Below are 21820 nucleotides of genomic sequence, written 5' to 3' on the forward strand. Positions count from 1 at the left end.
TTTGGAAAATCACTTTCTGTTAGATATGATCTTTTGCTCTATATTGTAAATATCTAATGAAGCAGCTGGGAAATGGTCTTTTCAAACTTTCAATGAAACGAGGAATGACGCTCTGAATATGAGGAACCCATTCATAAAAGTCATTTTAGCATCCTCCACAACCTCAAATTGGGCACCAACCTATACATGCTAATGCTGAGAGCCATATTTGGGTGGAATGGATTTTGGTATGAAACAGCAATAACAAAGTATTTAAATTTCTTGAAAAAGTATAGTGACTCTCCCAACTCCTCTTGCAAAATTTGAAAAATTCAATGACATAATGTAGAGCACATCCATTGCCCAAAAAATGTATGTTGTATTTTCCTATTCACTGTTAAAAATATTCTTTTATGACATTTAGACTTTTCTCTGGAGAAGTACACAGCAGATGCTGGGGAGGTACTAAACAGCTTGAAAGAACCATTCATACAGAAATTGATGGAAGATTTGGGTATATCTAGTTACCTGAGTGATGATCCATGTAACATAACATCAGAGGACTTCACACCAAATCATCAGGGATGGAAATCAGGTGAGTATATCTACATTTTGTAGTTACCTGAGTGAAGATCTGTGTAACATTACATCAGAGGACTACACACCAAATCATCAGGGATGGAAATCAGGTGAGTATATCTGGTTACCTGAGTGATGATCCATGTAACATTACAACAGAGGACTTCACACCAAATTATCAGGGATGGAAATCAGGTGAGTATATCTAGTTACCTGAGTGAAGATCTGTGTAACATTACATCAGAGGACTACACACCAAATCATCAGGGATGGAAATCAGGTGAGTATATCTAGTTACCTGAGTGATGATCAATGATCCATGTAACATAACATCAGAGGACTACACACCAAATTATCAGGGGTGGAAATCAGATGAGTATATCTGAGTTACCTGGAAATCAGGTGATTATATCTGAGTTACCTTAGTGATGTCCTGTGTAATATTACATCAGAGGACTACACCCCAAATTATCAGGGGTGGAAATCTGGTGAGTATATCTAAGTTACCTAAATGATGATCCATGTAACATTACATCAGAGAACTTCACACCAAATCATCAGGAATGAAAATGAGGTGAGTATATCTAGTTACCTGAGTGAAGATCTGTGTAACATTACATCAGAGGACCTCACACCAAATCTTCAGGGATGGAAATCAGGTGAGTATATCAAGTTACCTGAGTGATGATTTGTGTAACATTATATCAGAGGACTACATACCAAATCTTCAGAGATAGAAATCAGGTGAGTATATCTAGTTACCTGATTGATGATCCATGTAACATTACATCAGAGGACCTCACACCATATCATCAGGGATAGAAATCAGGTGAGTCTTAGAAATCAGGTGAGTCTATCTAGTTACCTGAGTGATGATCCATGGAACATTACATCAGAGGACCTCACACCAAATCATCAGGGATGGAAATCAGGTGAGTATATCTAGTTACCTGACTAAAGATCTGTGTAACATTACATCAGAGGACCTCACACCATATCATCAGGGATGAAAATGAGGTGAGTATATCTAGTTACCTGAGTGAAGATCTGTGTAACATTACATCAGAGGACTTCACACCAAATCATGAGGGTTGAAAATAAGGTGAGTATTTCTAGTTACCTTAGTGATGATCCATGTAACATTACATCAGAGGACTTCACACCAAATCATCAGGAATGAAAATCAGGTGAGTATATCTAGTTACCTGAGTGATGATCTGTGTAACATTATATCAGAGGATTACACACCAAATCATCAGGGATGGAAATCAGGTGAGTATATCTAGTTACCTGAGTGATGATCCGTGTACATTACATCAGAGGATTACACACCAAATCAACAGGGATGGAAATCAGATGGATATATCTAGTTACCTGAGTGATGATCCATGTAACATTACATCAGAGGACTTCACATGAAATCATCAGGGATGGAAATCAGGTGAGTATATCTAGTTACCTGAGTGATGATCAATGATCCATGTAACATAACATCAGAGGACTACACACCAAATTATCAGGGGTGGAAATCAGATGAGTATATCTGAGTTACCTGGAAATCAGGTGATTATATCTGAGTTACCTTAGTGATGTCCTGTGTAATATTACATCAGAGGACTACACCCCAAATTATCAGGGGTGGAAATCTGGTGAGTATCTCTAAGTTACCTAAATGATGATCCATGTAACATTACATCAGAGAACTTCACACCAAATCATCAGGGATGAAAATGAGGTGAGTATATCTAGTTACATGAGTGAAGATCTGTGTAACATTACATCAGAGGACCTCACACCAAATCTTCAGGGATGGAAATCAGGTGAGTATATCAAGTTACCTGAGTGATGATCCATGTAACATTACATCAGAGGACCTCACACCATATCATCAGGGATGGAAATCAGGTGAGTATATCTAGTTACCTGAGTGAAGATCTGTGTAACATTACATCAGAGGACCTCACATCAAATCATCAGGGATAGAAATAAGGTGAGTCTTAGAAATCAGGTGAGTATATCTAGTTACCTGAGTGATGATCCATGTAACATTACATCAGAGGACCTCACACCATATCATCAGGGATGGAAATCAGGTGAGTATATCTAGTTACCTGAGTGAAGATCTGTGTAACATTACATCAGAGGACCTCACACCAAATCATCAGGGATAGAAATCAGGTGAGTCTTAGAAATCAGGTGAGTCTATCTAGTTACCTGAGTGATGATCCATGGAACATTACATCAGAGGACCTCACACCAAATCATCAGGGATGGAAATCAGGTAAGTATATCTAGTTACCTGAGTGAAGATCTGTGTAATATTACATCAGAGGACCTCACACCATATCATCAGGGATGAAAATGAGGTGAGTAAATCTAGTTACCTGAGTGAAGATCTGTGTAACATTACATCAGAGGACTTCACACCAAATCATGAGGGTTGAAAATAAGGTGAGTATTTCTAGTTACCTTAGTGATGATCCATGTAACATTACATCAGAGGACTTCACACCAAATCATCAGGAATGAAAATCAGGTGAGTATATCTAGTTACCTGAGTGATGATCTGTGTAACATTATATCAGAGGATTACACACCAAATCATCAGGGATGGAAATCAGGTGAGTATATCTAGTTACCTGAGTGTTGATCCGTGTAACATTACATCAGAGGACTTCACACCAAATCATCAGGAATAAAAATCAGGTGAGTATATCTAGTTACCTGAGTGATGATCTGTGTACATTACATCAGAGGATTACACACCAAATCAACAGGGATGGAAATCAGATGGATATATCTAGTTACCTGAGTAATGATCCATGTAACATTACATCAGAGGACTTCACACGAAATCATCAGGGATGGAAATCAGGTGAGTATATCAAGTTACCTGAGTGATGATCCGTGTAACATTACATCAGAGGATTACACACCAAATCAACAGGGATGGAAATCAGGTGTATATATCAAGTTACCATGAGTGATGATCCATGTAACATTACATCAGAGGACTTCACACCAAAACTTCAGGGATGGAAATCAGGTGAGTATACTAGTTACCTGAGTGATGATCCATGTAACATTACATCAGAGGACTTCACACCAAATCTTCAGGGATGGAAATCAGGTGATTATATCTAGTTACCTGAGTGAAGATCTGTGTAACATTACATCAGAGGACTACACACCAAATCATCAAGGATGGAAATCAGGTGAGTATATCTAGTTACCTGAGTGATGATCTGTGTAACATTACATCAGAGGACTACACACAAAATCATCAAGAATGGAAACAGGTGATCTAGTTACCTGAGTGATGATCCCTGTAACATTACATCAGAGGACTACACACCAAATTATCAGGAATGGAAATCAGGTGAGTATATCAAGTTACCTGAGTGATGATCTGTATAACATTATATCAGAGGACTTCACATCAAATCATTAGGGATGGAAATCAGGTGAGTATATCTAGTTACCATGAGTGATGATCCATGTAACATTACATCAGAGGACTACACACCAAATCATCAAGGATGGAAATCAGGTGGGTATATCAAGTTACCTGAGTGATGATTCATGTAACATTACATCAGAGGACTTCACACCAAATCATCAAGGATGGAAATCAGGTGAGTATATATATATATATCTAGTTACCATGAGTGATGATCCACGTAACATTACATCAGAGGACTTCACACCAAATGATCAGGGATGGATATCAGATGGGTATATATAACTATCAACTTTGATGATTATGTTTGAATCCTCCTACAACAAAGTTTAAAAAAAAACTAAGGGTAATTGGACCAGAATTTGTTGGGAAAAAATCTTCTGTGGTAATTTTCAGAATTTTATGAGTTGGACTCATCTAGCCATTGTTATACAAAAAAAAATATAAAGGAAATATATATATGAGAAAAGTTGTGATTAATGGCAGATGTTGGGGGGAACTATGTCTTGTTCCAACAATATATGTTAGTTTCGAGATACTTTCTTCTAAGCTGTAGTTATTTTTATATAGTTGTATGGTGAGCATTACTATTACTTTGCCTTCTCTTAGTCACATTTGATGTTTAATTAGCAGGTTAATCAAAAATTGATAATGTTAAGTAAGTTATAGTAATTTTTCTTTAATATAGAATGTGAACAGGCGTTCTCATTGCCCGCTCTACCAAATACAGCTGTGTGTGTACTGGAGCATACTTGTACTGGTGTGAAATGTTGTATGGATGTTGGATTTCTGAAGAAATCATTTTCAGCCTTTGTAGAGATAGATACCTGTAATCATTACCTTAAGTTTGGTATTGAGAAGCTATCTGAACAAATCGATCTTTTTAACTATGAGTGGGGTAAGTGTACTTATTATTGTAACCCTCCTAAACGTAGTGGGTGTATATACTAATCAAAGTATCCGTCTATCAGGACCAATTTCTTCTAAACTAAAAAATGAATTTCAAGGAAACTTCCACATAATCTTTATTACCAGTGCATATCCTATTTTATACTGCAACTAGTTGTGTTTATTTTCTAAATATAGTAACAAAGCTATATTTTGTACAATGTCAATTTCATCATGGATCACTTTTTCCACAATCAGGGGTTCATTTTGGGATGAAAATAAGTTTGAAATTTGTGTTACAATTTAAATAGCTATCAATTTATTAATTTAAGTTGCAGTATAAAAAACAAAATTAGGTCAATGTCAGAAAAATATAAACTTTTTTGTATTCGGCACAAAACTGGGGAAGGGCTCGGTACAACCTCGCCCCTTCCCCAGTTTCTCAGCCTCATACAAAAAAGTTTATATTTTTCTGACATTGACCTAATATTTTATATTAACTTTTGATATGAATAATTTCTGGGGTTTCCAATACCTAAACATGGACTTATACTGGGTGAATGTTTCCCATTCACAACTCCTAAACCAATGATTGAATGAAATTTTAATCAAACTTCCAACTTCTTTTTGACATAATGCTATTGTGCACCTTCTTTTTTTCTTTCTGATTAGAAAGATTTCTGGGGTTTTCTGTCATATTATAGGGGTGAACATCCCCCATCCCCAACTCTCCCTTAATTATAATTAGTAAGTGGATTTAGAATACGATTTTCATAAAGCGAAATTGACATGGTGTTTAAACAAAGGCTATGACACATGTAGATTAACATGAGGGTAAACTGTAACAGCCATAAATATGTACATCTGTGCATCTGTGTTAATCATGTTAATATAGATATTTCGAGAATTTTATCACACTGTTGTTTACCAATCGAAATCAACACATGAATAAAGAACACATTGTGTATGTATTCATAGAAAAAGAACACATTGTGTATACATTCATAGAAAAAAAAACATTGTGTATATTAAGACATAGATAACACATAGTGTATATTTTCATAGATAAAGAACACATTATGTATATATTCATAGAAAAAAACACATTGTGTATATATTTATAGAAAAGAACACATTGTGTATATATTCATAGAGCAAGAACTCATTGGTATATATAAATAAGAAGATGTGGTATGAGTGCCAATGAGACAACTCTCCATCCAAGTCACAATGTGTAAAAAGTAAACAATTATAGGTTAAAGTACGGCCTTCAACACGGAGCCTTGGCTCACACCAAACAGCAAGCTATAAAGGGTCCCAAAATGACTAGTGTAAAACAATTCAAACAGGAAAACCAACGATCTAATCTATATAAAAAATGAGAAACACTTATGAACCACTGAACAACAGGCTCCTGACTTAGGACTGGTGCATATGTAACATAAAATATTGTCCCCCATGAAATATTGTCCATCTGACAAAATTTCATATAAAATATTGTCCTTGGACAATATTTCATAATGTAATGCTGTCAAGGACAATATTTCATTATATTGTCCTTGTCCATGAAATTTTGTCTATATACAGACAAAATTTCACTATAAAAATTTGTCCTTCTCTGGACATTTTCCCATAGACAAGGACAATATTTCATGATACATAGTCATGAAATATTGTGTTGAGGGACAATATTTTGCTTTACACATACAAATATATATTCATACAGAAAGAACTCATTTTGTATATATTCATAGATACTGAACACTGAGTGTGTCTTATTGATATTTATCATGAATCATTTTATTCATAAAGTCAGAATGGCATCATATTTCTTCTTTTTTACTATAGGTACCCTTGAAAAGAAATACTTGATGAATGTTATAAGAGTAGAGTGAGTGATTTGCAATAAGTATTTTCTAATTTGTCTTTTACCAGTATTTACCCCCCAAAATATTTTGTTTCACTGAAGAGCAGAATCATTAGATATTAAAGTGACCAAAATGAGAAACATGAATTTGTTTCAGTTGGATGTTAAACAGGCCAAGTTTTATTCAGAAATGAACAGAAAAAACTATGTAATGTACAATTTTTTCAGTAGTGCCTTTTTTTAACTGAAGTCAAGTAAACAGAGTATTATAATGTTAATTAATTAATTGTTTGATTTGCTTACAACTTGTGTCAATGAAACACCGATGATACAATCTACCATCCTAAGCTTAGAAAATGTAATATATTTATAGATACAAGATAGAAGACATATCAGCTGATCAGGAGTATGAGATAGATCTGAACATGAGTGTTTGTTTTGAATCACAGAAAAGTTGTTACTTTACCATGAGCATATTCAATGGTTACAGATTACCTAAAGTTTTCTGTGACTGGGGCACAGGATTTAATATTCCAGGTATACACATAATGTTTATGTATGACTGGGGCATAGGACTCTATATTCTAAGTAATCCCATCAAAATGAAATTTGGTGTGTTGAAGCCAGATCTTTGATAGTTTGTTAAATTTATGCACCACTTCTCTAGACTCAAGGAGATTTAGAGGTTAACATATTCCAATGACAATGTCTATCATATTGTTTGGTTCAATAAATCATTCATACACATTGCTAAGTAAACTGAATTTGTGACAGTTAAACATAAAATTGAGAATGGAAATGGGGAATGTGTCAAAGAGACAACAACCCGACCATAGAGCAGACAACAGCCGAATGCCACCAGTGGGTCTTCAATGCAGCGAGAAACTCCCGCACCCGGAGGCGTCCTTCAGCTGGTCCCTAAACAAATATGTATACTAGTTCAGTGATAATGGACGTCATACTAAACTCTAAATTATACACAAGAAACTAAAATTAAAAATGATACAAGACTAACAAAGGCCAGAGGCTCCTGACTTGGGACAGGCGCAAAAATGCGGAGGGGTTAAATATGTTTTTTGAGATCTCAACCCTCCCCCTATACCTCTAGCCAATGTAGAAAAAACAAACGTACAACAGTACGCACAGTAAAACTCAGTTTAAGAGAAGTCCGAGTCTGATGTCAGAATAGGAAACAAAAGAAAATAAACAAAATGACAATAATACATAAATAACAACAGACTACTAGCAGTTACTGACATGCCAGCTCCAGACCTCAATTAAACTGATTGAAAGATTATGTCTTCATCATATGAATATCAGGCACAATCCCTCCTGTTAAGGGTTTAGTATTATACCATCATATAATATATGAGAAGAATATAACCCGTGTCATGCCAACAACTGGTTTTAGAATAAATATGTTTAATTCCGATGCAAAGACCCTATAAGTGAATCAATATTAAAGCCAAAATATGCAATCTTTAATGACCTGGCAACAGTATCGTAACTATATCCCTTCTTAATAAGTCTGTTTAAAGGTTTTGTTAGCTTTTGAGGTGAATACTGACATTTTTGTGCTTTGTAAAGAATATTCTATTATGTAGGCCAAGATAAAATGCAATACAGTTATCTCCTAATTGAATTCATTTTGAATGGACTATTGTTCCAGATAGATTGAAAGCTTTATAATTGTATAACTACACTTTTTTGAATTCATGTTATTTGAGAGGTGTTGTTCCCCAAAAAATAAATACTCTTAAGCTTTTAACTATGAAAATTTATATCAATTATGCAACAATATAGTTGTTGGATGTTCAAAAACCTTTTTCACTTTTTACTCTGTGTAGTATTCTTTATTACACAATAAGACTATAAATTATATATTTTTTCCAACTTTTACTGAAAATAGCATAAGAATATATCATGATTGTGTTATTCATTTATATATTGCGTCATTCACTTTTTCTCTCTATATTTTTGTAGACTTTTCCCTAACCAAAATTTTAGAAGAACAGAAAGAAACTTTATCAGACCAGTTACCTACAGCTGTAAGACAGATTTTACTAGAGAAACTTGGACTTAGTGATTTTTTCCTAGATTCTCCATGTAATGTAGCAACTAATTCATTTGTCAATGGTAAGTGCTTATTTAAACTTAGATATTTGTTTTCTTAGCAAAATAAGTAAGGGAAACAGTTGTCAAAATGTACGGGTTGTTGTTTTAAGAATTTGTATATAACATATATTTGATGTGTCAGTATTAAGACAAAATAAAATGTTTGCACTCAAATTGGTATGATCCATTTTCATTAAAGACCTGTTTGCTTTGCTTTTATTACAGAATGTAATAGTAGTTATTTGACCTTGACCTTACCATCATCAGTATCCTGTGTAATACCACCAAGCTGTTCTGCTTTATCATGCTGTATGGACGTCCAGTTAATCAGTCGAGCCATCATGTCCGAGATCTATATAGATCCTTGTACATATACTATGTCCTTAACTTTAGAGAAACTACATGTAAAGATATCTCTGCTGAAGTATACATGGGGAGAAACTCACAAGTTCTCACTTCAAGGTGGCATTATCATAAAGTATGTATAAATTATATTTATTTTTAATTCATCAGTAAGTTTTATGACATTTAGAGCCATGAAATTAATGAATTCTTGATGAAATGAATATCAATATTTCTCATCGGTAAATAGATGTTTCTTTCACTCTTTGGTGTCGTGGGGATGACTGTTGTATCTTTTAATGAGGAAAACTTCTTTGACTTGCATACTTTTGTCAATTAGTGCAACCATTGGAACAAATACTTGTTATGCCCCCACCGTAGGCGAAGGGGGCATTAAGTGTTACCCTTGACCTTTTATCCATCGGTTTTTCGTTTCAGCATTCTAAATTAAGTTTGCCTCAAGCAAATTTTATGAAACTCTTACACAATGCTAAAAACTAAAACTTGCAGACAGAGTTAAAATGTGGGCAGTTACTGTTCTAGAGTTATGCCCCTTTATAATTTGGAAAATTGCAAATTTTTTTAGTTTACCCACTCTAACATAAATTTTATGAAACTCATACATAATGCTAAGAATCAGAATTCGCAGACAGAGTTTTAAAAAGGGCAGGGAGTCACTAACGGTTCTAGAGATATGCCTCTTTATAACTTGGAAAATTGCAAATTTATTCTTTTCCGCACTCTTTCTTAAGTTTGCCTCATGCAAATTTTATGAAACTCATACTCAATGCTAAGAACCACAACACGCAGACAGAGTTCGAATTTGGGCAGTAAGTCCTTTACTGTTCTAGAGTAATGCCCTTTTTTAACTTGGCAGATTGCAAAGTTTGAGCAAGGGCATTCGTTTCCTCAGACACATCCTTCCTTTATTTATAATTTAAAATTGCTTTTTCTTGGTTAATGTTATTGAGTTTTGTATGACATATTTGTATTGTTTCTAGGTATAAAGTTTTTGACTTAAAGAGTGAGAAAATATTTATGGTAGACTTGAGTTTCCATATTTGTATGGAAGAGAAGGAACCAAACAGTTGTATAGTTGATTTACCAATCCTAACCAATGCTAAATTAGCTAAACCTTTATGTAACTGGAGTATGGGATTCTTACAGTCAGGTAAGCTATATGCAGCTGTTTGATGACAATTAGCTATATGCAGTTGTTTGACGACAATTATAATTGACTAGGATTGCCAAAGTCAGTGATTCTCTCGAGGCAGTCAGGAGTGATGAAAGTGGTGTAAAACACCAACGATCAAACAATCAATCAAATTTATTTGTTTTATGTAATGATGGTAAGGTAATGTTTGTCTCCCAGGGTTCATCTGACTTTGACCACATTTATATGGATCAATGAAAATGTGAAGTTTTTTGTTGATATTTGCATTTAATCCTTTAAGAGACTTTCAACATAAACTACCGGTATATCAGTAAAGCTGGTGAGACATTTCAGAATGTTTATTCATGTTCATTCAATTTTTCTGCTCAATAAAGGTGTGTTTAATTTTGAAATGATTTTTGTAGACTTTTCCATGGCTACTTGGATGACAAAAAACAGTGTAACAGACACAGGCACATTACAGGAAGTTTTTGTTTCACAACTTCTTTATAAACTTGGTGTATATGACTACATGAAGGATCCAAAGTGTGACAGAAATCAGCCTCCATATCAACCTGCAAACAGTATCGGATGGAATCTTGATAGTAAGTTACACCTTTTAATGAATAATAAAAATATTCGCAAAAGGTGTCATTTGTTGTCCCTAAAGCAGGGCCCTCAAGTGTTCAATTCTGATCAGATATTTATTAATTTTATATCAGCAATGTCTCAGATAGATTCGTAAATCAGTTCTGATCAACTATTTTAAAAAGAAAATTGCATTGTAAGCACTCTCAAAACTACATTTCTTGTAGGATTGTTATGCATTTTATGTCGAAGGTTTATATCAGCATTGTCACAGTTAGCTTTAAAAGGTCCTATCAGGAAAAAATGTGAAATAGTTCAAATTAGAAAACCAATGATTTATGACCCAATAAAATAATGAAAAACTCTGTAATACAGGCTTCTGGCTTTGGACAGGCACATAAAGAATGTGGCTGGTTAATCATGTTTAGTATTTTTGTTGTTGTGATTTCAGATTATAATGATGGATAACCTATTATGATTGAAGTTTTTCACACAGACTTTGTGCTTTACTTTTGAAGATAATTCTTATAACAATAAAAATTACTAGTAAAGATCTTATAAAAAAAAATGCATCACAACATCTATGAATATATTTCTTGAACAGCCCATACTGATGATAATAGTTTTCATTTCAGAATGTAATAGTTCTGTAGATTTACCTATAAATCTTCCTGCTGGAATCTCCTGTTACCTGTCTGATACCTGTACAGGTATAGATTGTTGTATACAGATAGATAAACTAGGATTATTTGTCAATGCCTATGTACTGCTGGATGCCTGTCACAACACCTTTACTGTTGGTGTAGAGAACTTTAAACATACTACAACCATGCTGGATATTGACCTTGGTGAAATACAAACTTTCTCTATGATGGGATTTGTTAGAGTGAGGTATATAAAATTAACTAGTATCTTTTGTGAATTTTAATGAATCCATATCTTGAATTTGTGTATATTTTTATGCCCCACCTAGGGGCATTATGTTTTTCGGTCTGTGCATCCGTTCGTCTGTCCGTCCTTTAGTACACATGTTCCCTATGATATTATCTTTCTAATTTTAATGCCAAATTAGAGTTTTGACCCCAATTTCACAGTCCACTGAACATAGAAAATGATAGTGCAAGTGGGGCATCCGTGTACTAATGACACATTCTTGTTCCATTTTACAAGAAGGAAAGAATAGATTTGAGAATAAATTATTTCTTTCTTAACACTAACCTCAGTATTTTACAGTTTTGAAAGAAATAAGCTTTTTGACATATTGTTATGTCATGGATTTTTATAGCTGACTGTACAGTATTGGTTTTGCTCATTGCTCATTACTACCAATTCATTTGGTATCTGTTGGATAGTTGGCTAATTGACTATTCTTTTTTATTAGTTGTTAGATTGATGAGTTTTACAATTATTGTCGGATTGAATTTTAGTCTTTGTTATAATTGAAATAAAACATTCATTTAGATCAAGAGAAGAGCAGATTTTTATTTCATTCCTTAACCACACCAATTTAAAACATCAATGAAATAACTTTATAATTTTCTTTTTTTTTCAGTTACAAGATTGACGAGTTCTACAATGAGAGGATGTTTATTGTCAGTCTTAACATAAGTATTTGTTATGAAGCTAATGGACCATGTGCTTTAGACCTGAAAATACTGGAAAATACCAAACTTCCAATTCCTTTCTGTGATTTCAGTCATGGAATTCCAGGTAAAATTGCATTTCTCTGAGCTTGGGATACCTGTTTGTGAGTTCATTCAAGGAATTCCTTAATAATCAAATTAATACATCTGGTTTACATTCAGAATAGAAAGATGGATGCTGCATGGTCTATTACTATGGCATTTGCAATTTTAGTTCGTTAAAACTATTTCAGTTTTAAACTGTTGTCCTAAACAATTATCTTTATTCAGCGTTTTAAAAAAACAGGTACAAATCTTCTTGTTGTTGATGCTGCAAATTGTCGATCCAAGTTCGTGACTTCTGAATACATTTAATTTGACAGAGAAAAACAACCCAGATTTTTAAGTCCTAACAAAACTACCTAAATAGCTAGAAAACTATTCAGGAACCTTCTGACAGGAAAAGACTTTGACCTTAACAGGACAGCTGAATATTGTGGTCATCCTTGACCAATAGGAGCCAGGCTTGACATTAGAATTGTTACAGATGACAATAAATAAAATATTGGTTATTCTATAATGAAATGCATATTATAAACAATATATCAGTCTATTCACTATTGCTTACAATGAAATGGAGGAATGAAATAATTATTATCAAAACATGTGAGGTTTTGTCCTGGTGAAAGTTCCTCCATATTTAGATTTTCATCCATGGAGATCCCTAACTGAATAAGTGACATCTTTGGACAGTGCATATCGAACTTTTATGTAGAACAGTTTCCCTTGAGTCAGTAAGAACTACAGGAAAATTTATTATTTTCTCCCAAAGTGTAAAAGTTATATCTAAAAGATGTATAGTTCTGTGTTATTGATATGACTGAATATAGAAAAATATTTATTAGATTATTTCAATAAATTCATATAAGAATTGAATGCTTCTTTTTGTAAATTTATTGGGGTGTAAAAGCGTTGACCGAAGTACATTTTGTATGAAGCACAGAAGCGCTTCATTCTAAAAATGTGCACATGGTCAACGCTTTTAGAACCCCTTTAAAATTACTAAAAGCATTTAATACTTATAATTACATTTTTTTGCTAGGATCATGAAAACACGATTTCTATCAAGTTTTTCTTTTATTTACCTGTGCACTTTATTGTGGAAGCTCGTGTCATCATGAATGTTACATTCATTTGAAAATGAAGGTTAATTTCAGAATGACGCGAGATTGCTGTTAGCCAATCAAAATAACGTATTATAATGAAACATACATGTAAAGTAATTATTACCAGTTGTTGATACATAGATTGGAAGTTTAGGACAAGAGCAACAATCATATGTAACTGATAAGGTGATCATGATCAGGAGGGGGATTTAGAACAAAAATTACAGTCCCATGATGTATGTTGACTGGTTGAGCTGGATATGGGACAAAATAAATACATTTTTTAACAGGATTTTCTTTGGCTTCTTGGCTAGATAATAACAACTACAGTCCCAGTGATGTATGTTGTTGACTTGTTGAGCTGGATATGGGACAGAATGTACACAACATATTTTTTTTTCAGGATTTTCCTTGGCTGCCTGGCTAGATAATAACAAGATAGATTTAGGATCACAGCTACAGTCCTATGATGTTGATAGGTTGATGGAAGAATTAGGTATAGCTGGTTATCTATTGAGTCCTCAATGTCAGGTGTCTTCTTATCAAAGCGATACTAACGGATGGAATACTGGAGGTAAGTCATATTACACTATACTGCAAAAAATATTTGTATGCCCTTCCACAATAGTAGGGGGCATTGTATTTGCTGCCTGTGCATGTCCATCCATCCATATGTCTGTCATGTTAATTTGAAGTTTTAAAGTAAAATTGAGAATGGAAACAGGGAATGTGTCAAAGAGACAACAACTTGACCAAAGAGCAGAAAACAGCTCTAGGCCACCAATGGGTCTTCAACACAGCGAGAAAATCCCACACCTGGAGGCAGACTTTAGCTGGCCCCTAAACAAAAATGGATGTCACACTAGACTCTGAAACATATAAATGAACTAAAATTAAAAAATACATACAAGACTAACAAAGACTAGAAGTTCCTGACTTGGGATAGGCACAAAAATGTGGCTGGTTAAACATGTTTTGTGAGATCTCAACCCTCCCCCTATCCCTCTAGCCAATGTAGAATAAACAAACACACAGCAATACACACAGTAAAACTCAGTTTAAAAGAAGTCTGAGTCCAATGTTAGAATAGGTAACAGGAGAAACTAAGCAAAATGACAATGATCAACATAAATTAGCAAAGGACTACTAGCAGTTACTGACATCCCAGCTCCAGACCTGTGAGCAGGGAAACTAGCTATTCTTGCTTTAGCATTTTGTGTAATAATTATATTATTTATTGAGATAAAACTTATTACAATATTTAGAACATTCATCTAAAATTTGGGTTGCATGATGTCAGTTTGAAATCTGCATATATTCGTAGTATTGATTAAAAGTCCATTTGGAAAAAAAGCCTGTGTCAAGTTTTTGTCATTCATTTGTTCAATATCAGCTTGTTAATTGTTAATCATTTGCTGTATGTCATCTTGTTTTCAGCAACCATGGCCCCTAACCAATACTTAGCCAGGAGAATAAACATATAGTTCTTGTTGAAATTTCTAATTCAATCTTGATTCTTAAAAAAAGCCATTCTTACCAAAAATAATTTTTGATTCTGATCATTTGATATCAGCATGTTAAGTAGATTTATCATTACAAGCACTATCATCAAACATGATTTGCTGTTTACCGGACCAATTCTTAGGAATCAAGTATTTATATGTTTGACTTGCTCAGTATCATATTAAATATCAGTGTTTTATTTTCACCTTGTGAAGCAGACTTATCATTGCCAATATTACCATTGAACATGGCATGCCGGTTACCAGAATACTGTACAGGGATCCAGTTTTGTTTATAAATGTGATATAAGATATTTCTGTTTTATTTGCAGCTTGTGCAGCAGCCTTATCATTGCCAACATTACCATCAAACCTGGCATGTCGGTTACCAGACTACTGTACAGGGATCCAGTGTTGTTTATACATACCACTGTTGGATATGTCTGTAGAATTCCATGTTCTGATAGATATCTGTAACCTCAAACTTAGTATTGGACTGGAGAACCTTGTCATTAATGAATCTTTGTCTAATTACAACTTCAATGCCCAGAACAATATATCCCTTGGGAGCATGATCAAACTAAGGTAATATACTCTCATATCTCCCCTATGTTCTATGTTAAAAGACATTGTTCTGTTCTTCTTTCTGTCCCTGAGTTGTGTGACTGCGTCACAAATGTTCATCAAAAGCGAAAATTGAGGATGGCTTAATTTCAAAATGCTTACCTATGTATGTTTAAGTGATGCATCCTGAAATGTTCTCAGTATTTGGTTAGAAAACATACAATTGTGTCAGATTTCATCCTTATAAAGTTTATTTTTTTTAATTTTCAGTTATTCCATAAAAGATTTGGAAGCTGAAGAGAAGCTGTCTTTTGATTTAACAGTAAACTTTTGTTTTGAGAGTGATGGAGACTGTATATATAACTATGTAATATTTGAGGATTATAAATTCTCTAAACAGCCATGTGATTGGACAGGAGGATTTGTAGTGCCAAGTAAGCTTTAATGTATCAGATATCACACTTTTTTCATATTATGAAATGTTTTGAAATTCAATTCTGATGGTTTAATCTTTCATTTTTTTGAAAGCTGTATTTTTTCATTTATCTATATTTTGATTTTCTTTAAAAAGTTTTATGCACAGATTAACCAGCACTAAATGTGTTAAACCAATGCCTTTCAGTTTTTTTTTTATTGAGGTCAAATTGGATTATGATGAGTTTTGCTTTAGATGTTCAGGAGTTATGACCGTCAATTCTGAACAAAAACAATGAAAATCTAAAGAAAATGTAGTGCTGTGGTATTGTACAATTAAATATTGCCCCCAGATGTCATAGTGAATTAATATCCTTGAAGTGTACCTTGCATCTCTTTTTGTTCTTTTTTAATTGCCTTATGATAAGCAGTATTGATAATTTAAGGCTGTCCACAAAGTGCTGAAATTGGGGTCAAGTAAATGAAATTTTCAAGCAAATGACGAAAGATTATCAAAGAACATTCCCCTCTTAAATATTGTTTTGTGTACATTTTGAATAAGCAAATAGTTGTAAGTATAGGCCAAGAATAATAGCCAAACATCCATTAGACTGGGATCATATTATACTGGTTTTTTATTTATTACAGATTTTAAATTGAATTCCTGGCTGACAGATCATGATTTATCGCCAAGTTTATCACAACTCTCTGATTTAATGGCATCAAAGCTTCTAGAAGATCTGGGTATAGCTGAATACCTACAAGAACCAAGCTGTAATCCTGTAACAGATATAGCATTCAGTAATGTACAGAATAATGGCTGGAATTCAGGTAAAAGTACTGGAGTTAATTTGAAATTAACATTACTTTGGTAAAATTTATTTCCATACAGTGACCTATAGTTGCTAACATCAACATCATATGGACTCTATTAGAATATTAGAAAGTTGTCTCATTTGCAATCATATCATATCTCCTTATTTTCATATATGGCATATTTAATAATAAACCCCTCTTCTTAACCTTACCATGAGTGTCCCATCATTTAACGGGTTAGGTGCCAATTTGACGAAAATTCAGACCCAGACGTGGGATTGTCATTTCATGGGTTGGGCAGAACTTTTTATACACAAGCAAGTTATTCAACGAGGTAAGAAGTCCATAAATGGTTCCAAACATGCAAAAATATGTCCAATGCAAGTGTTTTCTGAAGATGAGGACAAAAAAAATTACCGCTCCCGGTTTGAGAATCACATTCAGTCAAACAATCGTAGAAATTCCAAAATTTTGTCATTTTTGACAGCAATGGCATTCAATAGACTCTATAGCAAAGCATGATTAGAGGACAATATATACAAAAAGTTCAACAAAGCTGAAATTGTCAGTCCTCTGCTTATAGAAGTAACTATTAATAGCAAATATGATCAACAAGACAAGATCTACAATATATCTGAAATTGTCTGATTATGCCTTGTTTGAGGACAATATTTACATTTTTTTTTTTTTTAACTTTTTGGGCAAAAACTTTAGAAGATGTAGAGAAACTGTATACAGCAAAAATGATTTGCAAGACAAGATCTACAAATAGTTAAACAAAGCAGAAATTGTCAGTCCTCTTTTTATACGACTGACAAAAATTTGGGTTCGTATAATGCTATCATGTCGTCGTCATCCGAAGACACATTTGAGTTTCGGACATTAATTTTAGTTTAAGCGAATGGATCTCTATGAAATTGTACCAGAAGGTTCAATACCACAAAAGGAAGGTTAAGATTGATTTTGGGGGTTATGGTACCAACAGTTTAGGAATTAGGGGCCAAAAACAAGCATTTTTGTAGTTTCCGGACAATAACTTGTGTGTAAGTGTATGGATCTCTCTGAAATTGTACCATAAGGTTCCATATCACAAAGGGAAGGCTGGGATTGAGTTTTGGGGTAATTGCCCCAAATGTTTAGAAATTAGGGGCAAAAAAGGGGCCAAAAACGAGCATTTTTCTAGTTTATAGACAATAACTTGTGTTAAAGTTTATGGAACTCTCTGAAATTGTACAATTGTACATTTTTCCTAAAAAGAAAATATTCTTCAAAATTTCAAAAAAAATTTGGGGGGGGGGGGGGGGGGGGGGGGGGTCTTTTGAAAAGTCAAATTTTTTTTCAAATTTTTTGGGGGGGGGATTTTTTTTCGATTTTTCAAATTTTTAAAAAAACTTTTTTTTTAGGGGGGACCATTTTTTTTTAATATATATTTTTTTTTTTCCAAAAATTTTACATTTTTACATTGATTATTTCTGATTTATATATAAAAGCAACAAATACTGATATGGCAAGAGATACACACCAAACAGGTTGTGTAAATTATTATATATAACAGATAAAACTAAGTATTGTGCAACAGCACAGTATTGCGCAATAGCAAGAAATCTTGAATTGAAAATAAATACAAATCTTTTAACCAATTTCAATGGGATTAAATTAAGTCATTAATTTTTGGGGATTCTAACCTTGTACACAAAATGTATTACTATTTTGGATATTTGGCCCAATTTTTAAATTGGTCTACATTGAGGTCCAAAGGGTCCAAAATTAAAGTTTGTTTGATTTCATCAAAAACTGAATTATTGCGGCTCTATGATATGCTGAATCTTATTGTGCATTTAGATTTTTTATTTTTTGGGCCTGTTTTCTAATAATTTATAAGTCCATATTAAGGATTGAAGGGTCCAAAATTAAACTTTGTTTGATTTCAACTAAAATTATTTTTGTTTGTTTTTTCTTTTTTTATGCTGAATCTAATCATATTGTTACATTTTGGATATCAGACCATACTAGGTAAATTAAATGTCCCATTTCAAAATTTCAAGATCTTTGACCACATTTGTTTTGTGTCTTAAACCTATATTATGTCAAAAATTTGATCACAATCCAAATTCAGACAGTATCAAGCTTGAATATTGTGTCCAAACTTTCCCCAACTGTTCAGGGTTCGACCTCTGCGGTCGTATCAGGCTGTGCTCGGCGAATCATTATAATAGTTTTTGCCCTTAAATGAGAATTTTTCTCCTGTACTTTTCTGCTTGCCCAATCAAGTGCTGTATTACCTAACTTGGCTGATGATGCAGTATGTCACCTTGATTCTACCTGTACCTGAGTTAATTTGTTATATACCTGTATTTTTCAGCTTGCCCAAGTGCTGTGTTACCAAACTTGCCTGATGATGTAGTATGTCACCTTGATTCTACCTGTACATCTGTAACCTGCTGTGCACCTGTAGGCTTGATCAACAGAAACATACATTTCTTCCTCACTGTAGATCCATGTAACCAAACATTTAGCCTTGGTATTGAGAAATACCAGTTTGAATTTTCTCTTTATGAGACAGACTTTAATCTGCAGAAACAATTTCATATTGGACGTGTTTTAGAAATAGAGTAGGTTAAATTTAATTTTGTCATGTTGATATGAATATTGAGAAGCAAGTGTTACTATTCCAATGACATATACAGACATGCAGGTTTTGGTTTACAATAATAAACTCAAAACAGAAATGGGTTGTTTGCTGTTTTAGTTATTTTATGATAATTCACTTATTTGGAGTACTGGAGGTATGATCCTGGCAGGGTCAAACCAAAGATGTTAATATTGATATTTCCTGCTACTCATAAAAACATATTCCATTTAGAAGTTGGAGCAAAAACCAGGTTGATGTGTTAGGTCGATGTTATTCAACCACCAATCAATCAGAAATGCCTTGCTTGACATTATAGTATTACACATTTGAATATTGTTTTGACCAAGTATTTTAAGTCTCTGATTGTTTAGATATACAGCACAAAATAAGACCAGTTAAAATGTTGTAGTAAGAGTGATATGTACCAATGCAAATGCTTTGTAATTTAAGAACTTCAAAGCAAAATTGAGATATTTTGGTGGGTAAGAAAGCATCTTCAGGATCAATTATTTTTTTCTCTGATGTTCATTATGATTAGGTTGTAATAGTAAAACAGTATATTTGATCACATTTTTGTCTCGCCTGCGACTTTTGTCGCAGTATGGTAGACATAGGTATTACTATCCGGCGGCAGCGGTGAAAACTATTTGTATAAAGCTTTATAATTCAGAAAGTAGAAGACCGGGATGCTTCAAACCTTGTATGTAGACAAACCTTATGTTACAAAGTTTCCGACTGTCATATGTCCATTGCCCTTGACCTCATTTTCATGGTTCAGCGACTGCTTGAAAAAATATATTGTCTTTTGTCATGTTAATATCTCACTTATTATGAGTAATAGGATAACTATATTTGGTATATGGGTTTCTTGCAACGTCTTGATGTCCGTCAGACAGTGTTCACCTAACCTTGACCTCATTTCATGGATCAGTGATCAAGGTTAAAGTTACATGATTAGGTCCATTTCTCAGAAACTATAAGCAGTGGGTCAACAATATATGTGTATGGCATGATTGTAAGGGGAACATGTCAGTCTGGTAAGTTTCATCTGAACTTGACCTTACTTTTATGGTTTATTGGTCAATGTTAAGTTTTTGTGTTTTGGTCTGTTTTTCAAGTATTATATAATACAAGGAATAAGTCAACTATATTTGGTGTATGGAATGATTGTAAGGTGAACATGTCTGTCTGGTAGGTATCATCTGACCTTGACCTCATTTTCATGGTTCATTGGGCAATGTTAAGTTTTTAGCTCACCGGGGCCCAAAGGGCCCCATGTGAGCTTATGCCATCACTTGGCGTCCGTCGGCGTCCATCGTCTGTCGTCGTCGTAAACTATTTCAAAAATCTTCTCTGAAACTACTGGGCCAAATACCTTCAAACTTTAACTAAATGTTCCTTAGGGTATCTAGTTTATAAATTGTATCCGAAATTTTTGATCCATCAACAAACATGGCCACCATGGCTAAAAATATAACATAGGGGTCAAATGCAGTTTTTGGCTTATATCTTAAAAGCTAAAGCTTTTAGAGCAAATCTGACATGGGGTAAAATTGTTCAATTGGTCAAGATCTATCAGCCCTGAAATTTTCAGACGAATCGAACAACCCATTGTTGGGTTGCTGCCACTAAATTGGTAGTTTTAAGGAAATTTTGCAGTTTTTTGTTATCTTGAATATTATTATAGATAGATATAAACTGTAAAGAGCAATAATGTTCAGCAAAGTAAGATCTACAAAAAAGTTAATAAGACCATAATTGTCAATTGACCCCTTGAGGAGTTATTGCCCTTTAAAGACAATTTTACACAATTTGTTCATCAAGTTTGCTAACATTTAAAAATCTTCTCCTCTGAAACTACTGGGCCAATTACCTTCAAACTTTGACTAAATGTTCCTTAGGGTATTTTGTTTATAATATGTATCCGAAGTTTTGAACCATTGACAAACATGGCCGCCCTGGCTAAAAATAGGACATAAGGGTCAAATGCAGTTTTTGGCTTATATCTCAAAAACTAAAGCTTTTAGAGCAAATCTGACATGGGGTAAAATAGGTCAATTGGTCAAGATCTATCGGCCCTGAAATTATCAGACGAATCGAACAACCCATTGTTGGGTTTCTGCCACCAAATTG

The 21820-nt window shown here is 33.8% G+C and overlaps 1 protein-coding gene across 1 annotated transcript in view; it reads left to right on the plus strand.

Annotated features, from left to right (window-relative positions):
* The window catches only part of LOC127709615 (uncharacterized), a 164652-nt gene extending 147075 nt beyond the window's left edge, over positions 1-17577 (plus strand). The window contains exons 74-88 of the mRNA XM_052215219.1: positions 404-574; positions 4707-4916; positions 6755-6797; positions 7147-7310; positions 8757-8909; positions 9114-9366; positions 10232-10401; positions 10809-10988; positions 11607-11862; positions 12524-12681; positions 14163-14333; positions 15594-15846; positions 16096-16259; positions 16888-17070; positions 17543-17577. Coding sequence (XP_052071179.1) covers positions 404-574; positions 4707-4916; positions 6755-6797; positions 7147-7310; positions 8757-8909; positions 9114-9366; positions 10232-10401; positions 10809-10988; positions 11607-11862; positions 12524-12681; positions 14163-14333; positions 15594-15846; positions 16096-16259; positions 16888-17070; positions 17543-17577 — 2564 coding nt within the window. The remainder of the gene's footprint in view (positions 1-403; positions 575-4706; positions 4917-6754; positions 6798-7146; positions 7311-8756; positions 8910-9113; positions 9367-10231; positions 10402-10808; positions 10989-11606; positions 11863-12523; positions 12682-14162; positions 14334-15593; positions 15847-16095; positions 16260-16887; positions 17071-17542) is intronic.
* Positions 17578-21820: the final 4243 nt, after the last annotated feature.

This window comes from Mytilus californianus, unplaced genomic scaffold (assembly GCF_021869535.1).
Source record: "Mytilus californianus isolate M0D057914Y unplaced genomic scaffold, xbMytCali1.0.p SCAF_7, whole genome shotgun sequence".
NCBI lineage: Eukaryota > Metazoa > Mollusca > Bivalvia > Mytilida > Mytilidae > Mytilus > Mytilus californianus.